This window comes from Musa acuminata, chromosome BXJ2-5 (assembly GCF_036884655.1).
Source record: "Musa acuminata AAA Group cultivar baxijiao chromosome BXJ2-5, Cavendish_Baxijiao_AAA, whole genome shotgun sequence".
Lineage (NCBI taxonomy): Eukaryota > Viridiplantae > Streptophyta > Magnoliopsida > Zingiberales > Musaceae > Musa > Musa acuminata.
In genome coordinates, this window is record NC_088342.1 from 6,828,239 (window position 1) to 6,845,535 (window position 17,297).

Sequence of the window (17,297 nt, forward strand, 5' to 3'; positions counted from 1 at the left end):
ATAATTTGGACAATTCTTGGTATTATTTCCTAATCCTCAAATAAGTTCACATCATCTTGTTGACTCATTAGGTTGTGTGGATCGTGGAAAAGATTTTGGAATACTTGATGTTTACATGTTCGGAATAATGTCTCAGCAAAGATATTGGATATCTCAGAAAGATATGATATTGAGTACTTGTCTTTTATATTACTTATATGTCTATTATCTTTTTGTCTCAATAATGACTTACTTTATTTAAGTGGATTTGATATATCCATATTTGGTGGCAGTAATTCTCATTACTGCTACTAAATATATCCTCTTTTGTAAACTATATCCGATGCCATATAATAATATAAAGTAATTAAAAAAAATATTTTTAATTATATTAAATAACGTATGTGATGTTTAGAATTTAAAATTTTAATATAAATTTCTCAATAAATCAAATTTTCAATTCGAATATCTCAACCAAGATTTTGGATATCTCTCAAGGATATAATGCCAAGTAATTGTCTCTACGATCATTGATTGATGATAGCCTATATGCAAAGATCCTTTTCAAACTCAACCATACTTTATATGTTTATTATCTTTTTGTCTCAATAATAATGATGTATTTTATCTAAGTGGATATGATATATCCATGTTTAGTAGCAGTCATTCTCATTACCACAGCTCACACGTTTTATGGGTCGTGATGTCTCGTAGCAGTACGGAGGGTTAAGATTTATTTTGGTCTCCAAACGAACGGTCGATTTCGTTCAATGAGATGTATAATACGCAAAGCGTGACGAGAAGCAATAGAAATATATCAGCCTCGTTTCTCCGTTGGTTTCTTTGGAGGTAACGGAAGAGCCAAAACGAGGCGGATGGCGTCGACGACGACTGTGGAGCTCCTCCTCCTCCTCCTCCTCTTCCTCCTTCTCGCGGCTGCCGCCCCCGGCTTCTCCTCTTCCCCCGAACTCTCTTCCTCCCCTCGGTCCTTCCATCGCCGCCATGGCTCCCCGGTAACACTCTCCAGTTCACTTTTCTCTCTCTCTCTCTCTCTCTCTCCAGTCCCCTCGGCCCTTCCAGTTCTCGTAGCAGTACGGAGGGTTAAGATTTCATCAAGAACCTCGTCTTGATCTTGTTCTTGGAAAACGTTAACCCAAATTTAGTTTCTTGCGCGTGAAACCCGATTATTGTAGTCGATTGATCATAGTTCTTGAGGGGTGGCTTTGAGTGTAAGAGCCGAGACGAGGAGGATGGCGTCGATGACGAGCATCGAGCTCCTCCTCTTCTTCCTACTCACGGGCACTTCTTCGGCTTCTCCTCTTCCTCCGTACTCTTCTCTTCCCCTCGATCCCCCATCGCTGTCATTGCTCCCCGGTGACACTCTCCTCTTCCTTCTCCAGAAGATTTCATGAAGAACCGGATCTTGATCTTGGCATCAAAATCTTTAACCCAGATTTAGTTTCTGGCGCGTAAACGCAGATTCTTTTAATCGATTAATCATAGTTCTTGAGGGTGCTTTGAGCGTGAGAGACAAGGCGAGGAGGATCGCGCTCCTCCTCACGGCTGCTGTTCTCGGCTTCTTCTCTTCGTCCGTACTCCCCTCCCCTCGATCACCCCGTTACCGCCATGGTTCCCCGGTAACACTCTCCAGGCCACTTTTCCCACTCTCTCTTACTTCTCCAAAAGATTCATCAAGAACCCGATCTTGATCTTGGACGGAAATAATTTCTTGCTCGTGAGCCAGATTCTTTTGGTCCGTTCATTATAGTTCTTGAAGGTGGCTTTGACGTGTTTCAGTTCTTGGGACAGGCAGCCAATGATCGGAGGTTTCAGATTTCAGATGACATGTTTTGGAAAGATGATCGCCCTTTCCGCATCATCGGCGGTGATGTGCACTACTTCCGTGTTCTTCCGCAGGTATTTCTCTGTACGCCTTGTTGTTGTCTGAAGGTTATTACCTTTTCAAGCAAATGAATATATTTTCGATCCCACATTTTTTCTAGTTTAAAGCCCAAGATCGATCACCAACGAAGGGAGTACTCTTATTGGTTTGTTACATGAAGTGGAAGTTCCCAAGGTCATCTTGATGACACTGGTTTCGACACAAAACAGTTCTCGGGTCATATACTCTGTTGGTTTAATCCACATCTACCCTCCATTTCTCGTGATTTAGTGCTGGATTGTGAAGCTTTTCTTATTTGTGTGGTTTAGTGGACATTTTGAGTTGCCTTCCCTATCTATAGATTTATTTTTACCCTAATTCTTAAGATTTCTAGTTAAATCATGAAGATTGGTGGTCAAGTTTCAAGAATTCTATGACTTTTTCTATGTTTGAGCCCTTTCTGCCCATTGTAGCTCAGTGCACTTTGGTATGTGTAATTTCATATATTCTTTACTTATATATGGAGTATACTATGTGTTTATGCAGTACTGGCGAGATAGACTCTTACGAGCAAAAGCTCTTGGTCTGAATACGATCCAGACTTATGTTCCTTGGAATTTGCATGAACCAGAGCCAAACAAATGGGTATTTGCGGGTATTGCGGACATTGAAGCCTATTTAAAGCTTGCCCAGGAATTAGGATTTCTTGTTATGCTTCGAGCTGGGCCATATATATGTGCAGGTAAGTCATGTCTGGGAGATAGCAGTACATGAACAATAAATACTACTTCATCTATCTTTAATGGTAAGTCATATATTTGATTGTTTTGTCTCAATCCCGTTATGATATCTTGCACTGTTATGTAGACCTGCTTAACCTGTCTCGACAGGTTTATGGGTTGGTTATGAGGTCTGTACATGAAGCACTGGCAACTTAAGTCGAGGTCAAGCCTAGTTTCCCTTTATGTTGAGGATCAAACAGAAGTGGCCTTATTGCTGTTTGAAAAGAAGTTGATGCAAAAATCAATCTTAGCTAGCTTTCTTTGACTTCACTTAAACCTCCAGACTGTCATTGTGTCATTCACCTCATAACCTCATAACATAACTTATACCATAACTGGAACTATCGCTAGCCCTACTCTGAGCATGTTGAATTGTGAGATGTCATATTTTAGCCTGATTCCTTAAGCTGGCTAACAGGTGCAACTCATTCAACATGCTTCTATGCTTCTTTCAGCTCAAGGAATAGGGGTTGGTTTCATTTGTGGCAAACAATGTGTAAAATATAGAGACTACAAGATATGTCATTTCAATTTTCAGGAACGAAAGATATTGTCTTCAAGAAAGGACAAGTATGCATTGAAAATCTTCCTCTCAATCTTGTTGATTGCTATTAATATTTATTTTTCTCGGTTGATTGTTTTGTCCTTTTTGGGTTTGGAGATCCTTGATCTATCATATGAGCATAACTTAACTGATATTGGAGTGGTTTATTATTTGGATCTAAAAGTTGAACAAGTTTCCAAACGGTATTTAGGGTTGCTTACATTGGACATATCTGGCCAGTAAACTCTATTACATAATATTAGATTTAAACTATTTGGTATGGTGAATGCTATGCACATAGCCAAATCAGCAAGTTACCTTTTATAATAAAACCAGATCTAGTTGGTTTGAAATTTAGTTTGTCGAAGATGCATAATATGGTGGTTGCCATGGAAAGGGCTTCCTGTAAACCAATGGTATATCCTGACAGGATTGAACCCTATGGATCCTTTTGATAACAATACTAAACAGAAAAGTTAGAAATGGATTTTCTTTTTTCAAACTTGTTAATCTTTTCGTTACTTTTATTTATTCTGAAAGTATTTGTTCATATTGGTTGCAGAATGGGACTTGGGAGGTTTCCCTGCCTGGTTACTTGCGATAGAACCACCGCTTAAACTCAGATCATCAGACATGACATTTCTTCATTATGTACATTTTTTTCCTGATTATTGACTTCTGCTCAAGTTGTTCTTCTATTTTTTTTTTCTCTTTTTCTATTGAGTTTTATTTGAATGTCTTGGTAATTCTTGAAAGAATTAACATGTAAGTTGTGTGCTGCTTGTCTTGCTTAATTTTCTTGTTATATATTCAATTTGCTAAAAATAATAGAAAACTAAAATATGCTCAGTTATAAGTGATAAAAATGTCAGTTCACTTGCTTATTTCCTTCTTTTCATTTTATTTCTTTCTCTCTTAAATTTAAGGGAAGATTTGGGCGGTCTGGTTATTCTTTACCTTTTTTGGGAATGGAAGGATCAATAGTTTGATATGATCATGTGTAGGACCTTCTGTAGTAAACAGCTGATCTCTCTCTCTCTCTCTTCCCCCCCCACCCCCCCACTTTCATGTTTGTACATATGTTTACAGGTATCTATAAATTATTGTTGTTTAAATTTTGCAGGTTGAAAGATGGTGGGCCGTCTTTCTTCCAAGAATAGCTCCACTATTGTATCAAAATGGAGGCCCCATCATTATGGTTCAGGTATATGAGTTGCTGCTTATCATGTATTGTTGTTTATACGGCCAAGATTTACTTGCAAGTGTAGCATTATGCAAGTATATCTAAATTATGTAAAGAGCCTGGAACTACATCCTACTACAAAGCTGGTTGGTTGCCAACAAATGTTGCCAGGTTGAAAATGAGTTTGGATCATATGGGGATGACAAAGCATATCTACATCATCTAGTTACTTTGGCTAGAAAGCACCTCGGGCATGACATTATTCTGTATGTAATTTTATTATTGGATTACTTTCTCTCATTTAAATTATACAAGTTTCTTTGCTTTCTTTATCTTCTGTAATAAATTTCTTAGTTTTCTTTTAGCTTGCGTGATTTCCTTGTTGGTTAGTTATCTCTGCCAGAAGATATCTGTTTTCCTTGCTTGCCATATCTAGGGGGATGATACGAATACAATAAATCACATGCATTATCTTGTGAGAACAAGTTTATGTATATCACCATGACCTTATGCATCAACAAGCCAAGTTTATAAGGTGTGTTTTCTTCTGTTAAAAGACAAGATAGGGAAAAATGCTTACCATCTTATTTCATTAAGCTCATAATATTGTGTTGCAATAACTCTGTTAGATACAAAATTATATAAAAAGAACGAATTATACCATAACATTAAAATCATCACATGTACATATATGAAGTTGAAATTTTATGTAATAATCACATTATCATCATTTCAAATTAGTAATAAGAAATTTAAAGTTTAGTTTTAAGCTTAAAATTAGAACTTTCCATTGTAAAATAATTTATAGTTTAAAAGTTTGAACTAAATAATTCAAATTTTGCTGAAATATGGTCATCTCATTCAGGTTGTCTGGTCTGATTCATGAAATATGGTCATAACTTTTTTTTTAAATGACCAAACCCATTTATTACCCTAATGCAGGTTCTTTGTTTCCGTTAACTTAGAAAAAGGTTATACTATAATTCCTGGACATGTAGTGTGGTTCATTTTAGAAAAGAAGGATGTTACTGCTTTCGACCACTTATATTGATACCATGAAAGACTTGTATGATAGTCTAGCATTATGAAGCAATTTGGTTCCATACCAGTCTTGGGTTTGACCAAGTCATGACCTGCAAAGACATGACTATGTTAAGCCAATTGTAGCCCTGTTTAGCCATGTGGAAGGTTGAACAAGGTAGATGGTCCTGTTTTCAATAAGATCAGCTATGGTTGGTGACCTGCAAGAGGATTGTCTCTTAACTTGATGGCTTATGGGACTATAATTTAAATTTGAAACTTATGCTGACTTCAAGAGAAAGATTTTGGAAATGCTATAGATGCTTAAAGGAGGATCCTTGACCAATTAGCATAGGTTCCAAGCCATGGTATATCAGGATTACAACAACATAAAAAAAGATGGAAGGACGACCAAAGTCATAATCCCATTAGGACTGCTCAAAAAAGGGGAGACGACGAAGTATGGTATTTCCAATATATTTCTTGTGTATTAAACAGAGATTTCTAGACTAGTTATGAATCCTAATGAGATTAGGAGATTTAGGCACTAGTAGCCCCAAAATGGACATGAATGAAGCTTATGAGACTCGTGCTATGACTGTTGCATTCTCTCTTTTTTGCATAAATAATTAGATTAGTCAGTCATAATTATAGTATGATTATCTCTTGGGACGCTTTGACTTCTTCTCGAGCATAGTGTTTAATATTAGAAAACCAGGAGTTTCTAGGGAGTCCTATACTATTATAGAATTGATCTAAGATCAACTTGAATTCCTATATTCCTCTCCGAATGGATAGTAACTTTCATGTTGTTTATAATTTGCTAACATTATCACCTTAATTGGATGGGTTGAATTGCGATTAATTCTAACCTTGAGTTGTGGAGATAAATTACAAAAACCAATGATTTTGGATTAAGTAGCTCTAAGACTGAATATAACAAATGCCAATTTAGCAATAACAAAGAAAAGAGCTTAACATGTAGTTAGCATTATGAACATGGATTTGAAAGCAAAAGTATATGAGATCTATTGTTCAAACAGAAGGGATGACTGAAGAAGATATTGTTTGCTAGACAAATTAGCAATGTCGAATAGTTTTTACTGTAGCATAGCATGTGGCTTTGCAGCTTTTAACAAGCTGTCCAAAGATTTGCTTAGAGAGCCAAAATATGTTCATGACTGCAGCAGCTTGAACTCTCTAGATATGAAAAACTTAAAATTTCTGAAAATTTTAATGCAGGAGATGAAATTTAGCACCTACAAACAATCATTATTAGGAATTACGCATTATCAGAGTCTTGCTATTTCGTCAATTGAGGAGTTGGTAAGCTTCCATAGCCAGAATTTACTTCTTGTTTAAGCAAAGAGGAAGAGCATTTAATATCTGATTGTCCCACAGGATGATGGGGTTTGTGATGGTATACAAAGCTAAATGGATTTGGTAATAAAACAAAGACTTAAGAATTTGGGGCCTCAGGTTTCTAAGCTTGTTTTATCTGAGTTGCTGGACCACTTGATCTATTAGGCTGGCCTGTGATAGGCACTAAGTAAATCTTTCAGTTGGTAATATCCAAGCAGCCTTCTTTAGATAGTAATGTGTAATAGAAATTAAACTTTTTGCTTACTTTTGTTTGCAGTTTTGCTTTCACGTCACTATAATCCGATTAGTAGCTTTTCATGTGAGTGTTGTTTGGAACAATTGATATAACTGCCAATAACTGGATATTTTCTTTGTTTTCATTTGTAGGTATACTACAGATGGAGGTTCTAGAGAAACTCTGGACAAGGGAACAATTCCTGGAGAGGGTGTTTTCTCAGGTGTAGTATGTACACAAAATTATTCACATATGTTGTCTAAAATTTTTTTATGTTATTAGATGTCTATGTTTAATTTGGTTTGGATGCCATTACTCTTCAATACTAATGTTTCTTGTGAAAAATTCTGAATGCGAGTCCAAATAGATTAGACTAATAGGTTGATCATATGAAATTAGTGTTTTGTCAATGGAACTGCAGTAATGGCTAAAGAAGGAAAATTAATCAGAAGTTATGTAGCATGTGGGCAACAGAATCATGTATTTAGATTCACCAAGTTTTTGTGTGCTTTAACTAATGTTCAAAGTGACACCATCAGGTATCCCTAACACCAAGTTACTGTGTTGGGCTTTTTTGATATCATTTTCATAGGTGTGCTGCTGAATGAATAGTACTCATGCAACAAGGAATTACTAGAGCATGCTAGCTCAGTACAATTAGAGTTGTTTAACTAGACTCCACTGTTCTATAGGTTCGACTAGGGTTAGGAAAACTTAATCTAGATGTTCAGGTCAAGTCTGGAATAAATTTATTGAACAGTGAGTCTCAAACTGATCCAATCCTTCTATCACCAAAATGGCGTATAGTTGGGTCAATGGAATTTATCCTGCCAGCTCGGTTTGCTATGAACAAAGCCACTTGCTCATACCTTTTTATTACACAGTGCCGTATAGTTGATAACTTAACTAGACTAAGATAGTCGAATATGTTATATTCATTTTTATTATATTTTCTTAAAAGAATAAAATAAGTATATGAAATATGATGTGAGTACAAGATGGAAACAGGAACATAAGAATAAGATGGATCAACATATGAATACAAGCACATGATGAATATGAGTTCTCTTTTTTAACTTTAAGTGATTTAAGTGGGTAAGGAAAAATTATATGATTAATATGTATATTTGGTGGGACCTGCCATGCAATATGATTAATATGTATATTTAATAGTGTAGACTAAGCTACCTGAATGATTAGTTTGTTATGTATAATGCACCACCCTTTCCTCTTAATATAAGTAAATTGCTACTAAAATTGCACTTTCAACCTATGTAAAATAGATGAAAGAATTAGTATGCACTAACTGCCTGTTTGAATGTGATTTTTAATTGAAGTGCAGCTGTTGATTTTTCAACTGGTGAGGATCCATGGCCTATATTTGAGTTGCAGAAGAAGTATAATGCCCCAGGACAATCACCACCTCTCTCAGCGTCAGTATATGGTTACACTTCCTAGACCAATATTATATTATATTATATCACTAGGAGTTGTTGTTTTGCAGAGAATTCTATACAGGTTGGCTTACACATTGGGGTGAGAAGAATACAGAAACTGATGCCAATCGCACAGCTGCAGCTCTAGAAAATATTTTATCTCGAAATGGCTCTGCCGTGCTCTATGTATGTTGATCGAAATTTTGTTGATTGAATAAATTAATTTTTACTCCAGCTGCTCTAGTAACATGGCTATCCAAATTTCAGATGGCTCATGGTGGAACCAATTTTGGATTTTACAGTGGTGCAAACACCGGGCAAAATGAATCTGATTACAAGGCTGACCTTACATCTTATGATTATGTGAGTGATTCCATCTAAGAATTAGAGCTCTAGTTAACTTAAAATTGATTTGTTGAGTTATCTGCAATTCAGGATGCTCCAATCAAGGAGTCTGGTGATGTGGATAATCTGAAATATAAAGGTATGCTCTTTTCTATCTAAACTTTTATATTTTTTACTTTCATTTTGGTAGCTTCCTGATTGTTGTAAGTTTATGACTTTCTAGTTGTTTCTTTTGTGTTGGCTTGATTTGCAATTAAAGTCATTCCAGTTTAAAATTTATTATGGACTATATATTGCCATTTAACATCTCAACATAGCAAAGTAGCAACCCAAGCATTCTGGAGGGCCAGCCTTATTGTTATAGTAAGGTTGCTAATTTATGATGACCAGGTTGAGTCAAAGAAACAACTTTTCTGCTTGCAATGACCATATCAAATCCAGTATTGTTGGAGCCTAATGCACCATTCTATTCTTCTTCTAATACAACCCAAGCATACAAATTCAGCTCTCTATTCTTGTGTTTATTTTTTTCTTTTCCTTTATCTGAAATGTATACTTTTGGAGCATAGGCATCTTTTTTTAATTGTGCAAAAATTGCTAAAGCTGGGCATGACATCTGTTTGGTATTGCTTGTGAAGAAAGGTGATTCATTCATTGGTACTCGTATCCAGGCCATAGTCTGATTTGACATTTTTTTGGTACTGACGATTAAGTAGTTGTTCCTAATCTTACAAATATTTGACATATTTGTAATTGATGTTTCTAAGGATAATTGGCTATAATTCTGCATTATGAAGATACATGTGATTCATTATATAAGAACTTGTTATTTTGGATATTGAACTTTGCAGCATTAAGAAGAGTTATTCAAGAATATAGTGGAGTAGTTCTTTCTCTACCTCCTCCTGATAATGGAAAAAAGGGATATGGCCTGGTTACTGTCCGTAAGATTGCATCCTTTTTTGAGGTCCTTGATGGCATGATTAACCCAAGGACTGCTGTTGAAAGTGAACAACCTATGGCAATGGAATCAGTTGGCCAGGTACCGTCTATTTTCACAATTTTGATTTCTGATGGTTTCTTCTAGCTCTTGATTGCTCTGAGTGGCTGAACAGGCGTTGTTGGGTCTAATATTTTATCTTGTGATTCAGATGTTTGGGTTTCTGCTGTATGTTTCTGAATTACCTATAATGGGAACGAGTAGCATTTTAAAGATTCAGAAGGTTGGATCTCATATGCTTTATGCCACAATTAGGTTTTCTACAATATATTGCAGAAAACATCTATACAGTCTAAAATTGCTAAATGCAGGTGCATGATAGAGCCCAAGTTTTTGTTTCATGCACAATGGATAAGAATGGAGGTAGTCCTAGACATGTTGGTGTGATTGAAAGATGGTCAAATAGGGAACTTGTGATTCCCAAAGTTTCTTGTTCTTCTAATATCAGCTTATTTATTCTGGTAAGCGAGTAATTGTATGTGTTTTATAGATCCCTTTCTAGCTTATGTCACATGCTAAGTTTTGCATGGTTTCTTGAATTTATGATCAAAGACTCTAGTATTTCAGCAAAAAAGATATAATCAGATATCTTTTCCCTGCTAACACATCATCATTTTAGACGGTTAAAAAGAAATGTTTGGACTGATAAGTATTAATTGGTATTTATTGGTCTGACCAAGTGCCAGTAACTGACCATGCATCTCAGTACTGCTTGGTGGGTTGCTCATTTTTATATTTTTATTGTTTTATTCAGCAATATCAAACAATATAGAACAGATACTGCTCAGTATCATAATATGTACTGGTCAGTACCATAATACTTCAGTTAGATGAGATAACTGAAGTTTCTATTTTAGTTGATTTGTGACACCAATTAATCAATTGTATTGCTTTCATTGACCCTGCAGTGCAATGACTGTCAACACTAGAATTCAATGATAGATAAGTTATCCTTTTGAGTTTACAAATAAATATTTAGTTGCTCTATTGAAATTGTCTTTGAGAACATTCACTGTGAGGCCAGTTTTTCTCAGTTCTTGTCTAGACTCCAGAACTAACAGGAAACAGAATGAGTGCTTTTTGGTCAATGTTTATCACACTCGTGCTTCTAGGTGTCAACTTTTCCATTTCCTAGTGTAAGTGATATATATTTTTCTCTGTCAACTTTTCTGGTTAATGTTCTATCTTTTGAGATCATACTTCTATGCCTTTTAGATTTACATTGCAGTAAATATCCATCAATTAGATAAAAATAAGCTGCTCCCTACTTTTTCTTCATAATTATTGCATCTTTCAGCAGTATGTCCTAAGTTCTGGTTTAGTTACTTCTGACGTGGCTTTTAATCTATTCAACTCAGGTGGAAAATTTGGGCCGTGTTAATTATGGAAAGTACATCTTTGATAGAAAGGTAATGCTGCAAACAGGACACTTGAGTGATTCACACACATTCAACTTGCATATTGTTTTTTTATTATATTTACATCTAAATGCTGGATTGAGGTCCAAAATGCATGGTTTTTCTATTTGTTTGTCATGTTTTGGCACCTTCGACACTCAAGTTTTTATCTCATATGAAAATTTCTTTAGGCACTGTTAACTGTGGACATTTATAATTGCAGTTATGTTGATTTAGTCTGTCTGTTGGGTTTAGATTGCATATCCTTTTTGCACCTGTAATTTTTCAGGTTGTCTTTTCCGTTCTTAGGCACTCAAGATGAAGTAGATGATAACCAGCCATTCATATTTGTGTAGCTTGATGGTGCTTGTATCATGCATTCATAGGTGATCGGATTCTTGCCAACATATCAGATATTGTATTGCCTCCTCTTTTACTGTCTTTGTATATATTGTTTATCTGTATGTACATAATTCTACCTAGTGATGTTTACAAATGGTATGTCCAATCTGTGATTACAGAGTGGGTAGCTACAGTCTATCATGTTTATCAGTGCTGCTACAGCCTCATGGCATTCACAGCCCAATTGCTTAGGACTTGTTCAAGTTGGATGAGTCCTAGACTCTAGTTCCACAGGGACTCAGGGTCTTTGACTTTGTTTTGGAATTAAGGAAATACAGTCCTTTTCGGCTTCTATACAAAACTGACCACTCATGATTCACTTGGAAAGGGATCCAGTCCTTTGGTTTTTTATGGACAAGCCTATAAATTGTCTAGGTAATTGTAGTATGTTGGAGTCTAGGTAATGCTGCTTAATGCTTATCAGTTTGGTGCCAGTTACCCCCATCATCATCTAGAAGAAAATTCAGTAGATGAATTAATTCTCAGTGTTATAGATTAATCACTTTGTCATGTCCAGTGTTCAAAGTTTTTTGTCACTGTGGGATACCGAGATCTCGATTCTGTGTAATATAGGTTGCAGCCATGCTTCGAGTAAGATGAATTGGAGCATCTCACGGCCCATTGGCATCCATAACTTATGTTGAAGTCTTAAATAAACCAATACTGAATTTTCAGTACATTTTCATAACACTGGTTAGAATTGTTGTGTCATTTTCTGTCACGAGAGGGTGCCATGCTTTCCTTTATGTTGGTCACCTGTTAACTATATAGATTAACATCTCTCTTTCACTTTGTTTGCTACCTCTGTCCTCTACAGGAGTTTCAATTGTTTTAAGTCATCGTGTTCTAGTTTAGCTAATTTATATGGCTTACACTGTGAGTCTGGTGAGATAGTTGAAGAGTTTCCATTTATACTCTTGTAAACTTCTTCAATTTATAGTGAATGTTTCGTTCAAATAATTTCTGTCAGTTTAAATTGTTCATAGATCACTTTGATGACCATTACTTTCCAGGCATACGTTGAAAAACTGAAAAGATTTAGTAAGTTCTTTTGATACTCAGGGAATACTCTCTAATGTTACCGTTGATGGAGCCGTCATTCTTGGGTGGAAGATGTATCCAATTTCACTGGACATATGTAGCAAACTTTTCAATGTCAACCCAATCAAGCAAGTTTCTATTTCTAGGACAGGTAATTTATTCCTGCAGAATAGATTGCAAAATCACTGTTACACATTTCCATTTCCATTTGCATTTTTTTTCATATCTGAGGTGAGAGTGAATGCAATATATGGACATGTAGCTGATTATTATGTGGTAAATTTGTTGCAGCAGAGAAGATTTCAGCAGAACCAGGATTTTACGAGGGCCGTTTCTACATTGATTCGATTGAACAAGTTAAAGATACATTTATATCTTTTCGTGGTTGGAACAAAGGGATTGCTTTTGTAAACAATTTTAATATTGGAAGATTCTGGCCGGTAGGATACTGAGACTTTATATCTTATACTCTTGTAGTTGATGTCTTTACCAAGATGATTTATCTCAATTGCTTTCTTATATGAATCTCCAAATTACTAAATTACATGCAGTTGTTTGGACCCCAATGCACGCTTTATGTGCCTGCACCTATACTTCGGCAAGGAGAAAATGTTGTGGTATGTGCAAACACTTGTACTTATATTGCTTTACCAAAGAGCAAAATGCTATTGAACATTGCTTCTACTGTTTACCCATTGTTGCTTTCAAGCTTGTAATATCTAAAGAAATAATCTCATGTAAAATGTTTGATTGAAAATTTTAGTTAGCTGGAGTGTGGAATCTGCAATGACAGTGTAGGTGCAGGTTGAAGGTACCCCACCTAGCTTGGTTTGTGGTATATGGGAGGTAGCAATGAGTGATTAATTATTGTGGATCATTGTGTTTAGCAAATTACATAGATTGCTCATCATGTTAGGTATGATATGAGAAATTTAGAATTTAGATTGGTGTTTCATATCATGAATAAATGGTTTCTGTAATTAGCTTCTGCAAGAAAGAACATGTGTATATACTTTTAAGCAGTATGGACAAATAAGTCAGGCTTTGTCAGCCTAAAATAGATTAAAATACCAATGTTATGTACTAACTAATGTTATAATCTTGACCTTCTTTTGGTTGTTCTGTAGTAACTATTGTTATAAATGGATGACCTCATGACTCTTGACAGCACTGAATTCCAATCATGTGAGAGAAACCAAATCTTTTTTTGAGGCCTACGGATCATGCACTTTTAAATTGTTAACCTTGATGTTATAATTTTTGCCTCCATCTGAATCTTGTTACCGATGACAGGTCATTTTAGAGTTACATGCGCCAAATCCTGGTCTCACAATCAACTTGGTGAAGAAGCCAGATTTCACTTGCGGATCAAAGCAATACCAGAAGTGATATGACCTTTTGAATATTATTGGATGATTTTTGAATAATATGATATGCTGACTGGTTTCAACTGGTGTAACCTTTGTTTCGGAAGTGATATGCTGAATGGTGGACGCAGCAAAAATATAGTAGCTGTTGTTGTAACAAACGCCAACAACGACTATATTTTTGCTCGTAGGAACTGCTGCGTCCACCATTACTCTGGTAGTTTCTATCATTAGTGATGATGATAGTAAGGATATTATCGATTAATCATTGTTTGATATTATTTTTCAGGTTGCTTTTATATCGATTAATCACTTTTATATTGTTTGTCATCTTTATTCTTTTACTATCAAATATAAAAATTTATTTTTAAAGGGGCACCTCCAATCGAATTCGAAGAGATATTATTTGGTAAAGGAGCACTTCGAAAAGTACTAGAGTGATCGATGTGTGGATACCACATCGGAAAGCATGAAAGTAACTAACGTGCGAAGGTTATCTCGTAAAGCATGCTAAAATCTAACATGTATAAGAAGAAATTTATCATGATAAAAGACATAAGTTAAAATATGTTCGAAGCATGTGAGTTGACAAAGTTCGACCCATGTAAAAAGAGAATGTTGTCAATCAATCACTATCCATCACTGACTTACTAGATACTCTAAGACTGAAATAGCTTAAAGTTTTAATTTGTTGCCGACAGTTCTCCGATTAGGAAGGTTCATATTAATTTCCAGGTATGTCAATTTACTGTTCTTTTTTTTGTTTTCTGCATAATATTCAGTGATATTAAAGTTGAGAATTCTTGCGCTGTAGGATGTGTTATATTTCTGATATAAAGCTCTTAGAACACACTATCGAGTATCCAAAATCTAGTCATAAGCAGCAACCATTTACATATGGTCAAATGATCGTTTAACACCTTTCTGAATGGTGTACCCAATAAAGCACGTTTTGCCAGAAATTTGTTGCAGATGAACTTGCTTTTTGGATAATGTCCGACAATTATATGAGGCTTTAAGAAGAGTGAATTAGGATAACTTGGATGCGACTCCTTTTCTTCATGTCATCTGGATGGACATTTGATGAAGAAAAGAGAGTCGGATCTACTTGTGCCTTCACCTCCTCATCCAATCTTAGGTACGGGAGAGTACATACGGTATGATGATTTCACCTCCTCATCCAATCTTGTAGTCTTTTTTTTGTACCTTTGTCGGCTTTCCCTAAAATAGAGCAGCATAGCGAAGCAAACGACCAGAGGAAGAATGGCAACAAGACAAAAAGGCAACGACCAGCTGCTGCTGTTCCGAATGATTCTAAAGTTCGAACAGCGCATACCATTCATTCATTCTGCATTGATTCAAGCATAGCTCATAACCTTCTCATATCTAAATCATACCAATTTTGTTGATGTCAAAGACACAGTAAAACAGAACGGAACGGAACAGAACAGGGTAGTAGTCTTAAATGCGGGAGAACACTCTTATTGCTTAAGCCACGAGACCTTCACTCGAGCATTTCCTTGACGGCCTGAAACCTTGCTCCTTTGTCTGAGAACTTGGTCCCGAAGTAGTAATGGAGGTAGTCCTGGAACCGGTATCCGCCGGGGTACAGCAGCTTCGGAGCCGGCCCGACGATGGCATCGCCGCCCGGATTGTAGAACGTCGCCACGGAGAGCCGGCTGCCGTGCTTATCGGCCAGCACCCGGTGCCACATGCTCCTGTACAAGCCATTGCTGACCACCTCCACCTGATCGCCGAAGTTGACGAAGATGCGGTTTCCTTTGTTCGGAGTCACCGGCACCCATTCCCCGTCCTTGTAGAACTCCAGGCCTGGGACTGTGTCGTCCTGTAGCAGCAGGATGATGCCGCCGGCGTCGCTGTGGCCGCGGAGGCCCGTCACCAGCTCCGGCTGAGGACACTGTGGGTACATGGCCACCTTCGTGCCCACAAATGGAGGCGCAAATGTCTTCTTCAGATGATCATCGTCCAGTCCCAGGTTCTCGCTGACCAACTCCGCGAGCTTCTCCGCGAGCTTGGTCAGTTGGCTGACATAAGCATCCATGGCTTCGCTGCGACATCGATCGAATGAACCTGTAAGCGCTTGTTCCTGCCGTTAAACTAGTCTGAGGCTGGAGACTGACCGGAATTCTACCCCGAGGCCGAGGTCGTCTTCCGTGCTTGATTCCGGCTGATGCTGCACGAAGTAGGTGGTCTCCCAGTCGACTTCTGCGGCATCGGTTTGAGGCCCGAGTCCCTTCGCCAACTCCGAGTCGTAGAACCTTTCCTTGAGGCACTTGTCGTAGTGGGAGTACACATGTCTCTTCACCTCCTCCATCAAAGCCACAGCTACTCCATGGTTCTCGACCTGCGTTGAAGAAGCCAGTATCGAATGACTTACCGAATCGAATCAAGAGCAAGAAGCAGAGCGATCATATTACCCAGAAGAAGCCCCAATTCCCGCACACTTGGTGAAATCGAGACATGGCTTTGCTCCTCTCCTCACTCTCGAACTCCGCAAGGTCGATCGCAGGGACCTCCATGGCTTTGCTCCTCTCCTTGACTCGATGTGCAGCTACAAGCAGGCTCACGGTTCATATTTATAGCAGCCATGGAGCATGCAATTCCGGATCAGAAACTGGAAACGAGAAAGAGAGTTGGGGGGACGCGCACCTTGCTTTGAGATGGGGCGTCGTATGGTATTGGAAATCCAAGTGCAGTGCGTCCCTACCATGTGAGCATCGTCAACAGTGAGCAGAAGTCGTCTCGCGCCAATCGAAGCTTCGGCTTTTGCATGCTTTGATTCTGCAGTGCACTTCTTGTGGACGGGAAAGTTCGATGGATCTCCTCTTCCTGTGGGCGGTGCGTCAGGGCTGTTTCAGCCCGGCAACGCATGTGAGCTTCGAGGACGTTGTCGCGGCCATGCATCTCTGTCCTTACGAGCCGATGCAAGACCGGATAAAACGCAGATCTTGAGGAGGTGGTATTCCTTGCGCTTCTCGAGCAGACGCGCACTCCACTGTAGAAGAACTGAGATTTGACTGCAAGCAATCTCCTTTGGGTTCATGGAATCTGAGCACACGTAAAGATCGTGCAACCGATAAACTGAATGGATGAATTCTGAGGATAGATTCGCAGTGATGATTGATTCGTTGAACTTGGGATTTAGTTACAATCGCTCGAGAAGTGGCAGAATCGTCGCGACATTATGATTCGAAGAACGTGTGCTACGATGGTGAGAGCTGTGAACTCACTACTGAACCCTACACTTCAAACTTGGATTCTTGATGAGGAGAAGTAGGAAGGCTGATCATGTTTTGGTTGG

At 37.7% G+C, this 17,297-nt stretch overlaps 2 protein-coding genes across 4 annotated transcripts; one reads left to right on the plus strand and one right to left on the minus strand.

The window, feature by feature from the left end:
• Positions 1–790: 790 nt before the first annotated feature.
• LOC135612282 (beta-galactosidase 8-like) lies at positions 791–14,058 on the plus strand. 3 transcript variants are annotated; one of them, XM_065108389.1, is made up of 19 exons: positions 791–992; positions 1,777–1,896; positions 2,408–2,603; positions 3,750–3,838; positions 4,311–4,391; positions 4,542–4,636; positions 7,140–7,210; positions 8,330–8,420; positions 8,492–8,609; positions 8,691–8,786; positions 8,859–8,907; positions 9,620–9,810; positions 9,920–9,991; positions 10,080–10,229; positions 11,127–11,177; positions 12,630–12,759; positions 12,903–13,048; positions 13,160–13,225; positions 13,902–14,058. In XM_065108389.1, the coding sequence occupies exons 1-19, from the start codon at positions 855–857 to the stop codon at positions 13,995–13,997; spliced, it is 2,046 nt and encodes a 681-aa protein (XP_064964461.1). In that variant the 5' UTR covers positions 791–854; the 3' UTR covers positions 13,998–14,058. The 3 variants fall into 3 exon arrangements, with proteins under 3 accessions (XP_064964461.1, XP_064964460.1, XP_064964462.1); XM_065108388.1 differs by having other exon boundaries at positions 792–992; positions 12,900–13,048; XM_065108390.1 differs by having other exon boundaries at positions 792–992; positions 1,789–1,896; positions 12,900–13,048.
• A 1,300-nt stretch (positions 14,059–15,358) lies between these two features.
• Positions 15,359–16,721, minus strand: LOC103984705 (1-aminocyclopropane-1-carboxylate oxidase 1). Its single transcript, XM_009402256.3, has 4 exons — positions 16,646–16,721; positions 16,414–16,547; positions 16,117–16,340; positions 15,359–16,044 (listed from the first exon to the last, which is right to left on the minus strand). Exons 1-4 carry the CDS (start codon positions 16,704–16,706, stop codon positions 15,480–15,482), a joined length of 984 nt encoding a protein of 327 aa, XP_009400531.3. The 5' UTR covers positions 16,707–16,721; the 3' UTR covers positions 15,359–15,479.
• Between the last annotated feature and the right edge of the window lie 576 nt (positions 16,722–17,297).

What these genes read in the sequence shown, in the direction of transcription:
- LOC135612282 (XM_065108388.1), top strand. Translation starts at nt 855, where the DNA reads ATGGCGTCGACGACGACTGTGGAGCTCCTCCTCCTCCTCCTCCTCTTC. An exon ending in ATATTGGAAGATTCTGGCCG is followed by an intron (nt 13,049 to 13,159) that starts GTAGGATACTGA and finishes AATTACATGCAG; the next exon opens with TTGTTTGGACCCCAATGCAC. An exon ending in GGCAAGGAGAAAATGTTGTG is followed by an intron (nt 13,226 to 13,901) that starts GTATGTGCAAAC and finishes TACCGATGACAG; the next exon opens with GTCATTTTAGAGTTACATGC.
- LOC103984705 (XM_009402256.3), bottom strand. Translation starts at nt 16,706, where the DNA reads ATGGTAGGGACGCACTGCACTTGGATTTCCAATACCATACGACGCCCC. An exon ending in ACGCCCCATCTCAAAGCAAG is followed by an intron (nt 16,548 to 16,645) that starts GTGCGCGTCCCC and finishes GCCTGCTTGTAG; the next exon opens with CTGCACATCGAGTCAAGGAG. An exon ending in GGAATTGGGGCTTCTTCTGG is followed by an intron (nt 16,341 to 16,413) that starts GTAATATGATCG and finishes TCTTCAACGCAG; the next exon opens with GTCGAGAACCATGGAGTAGC.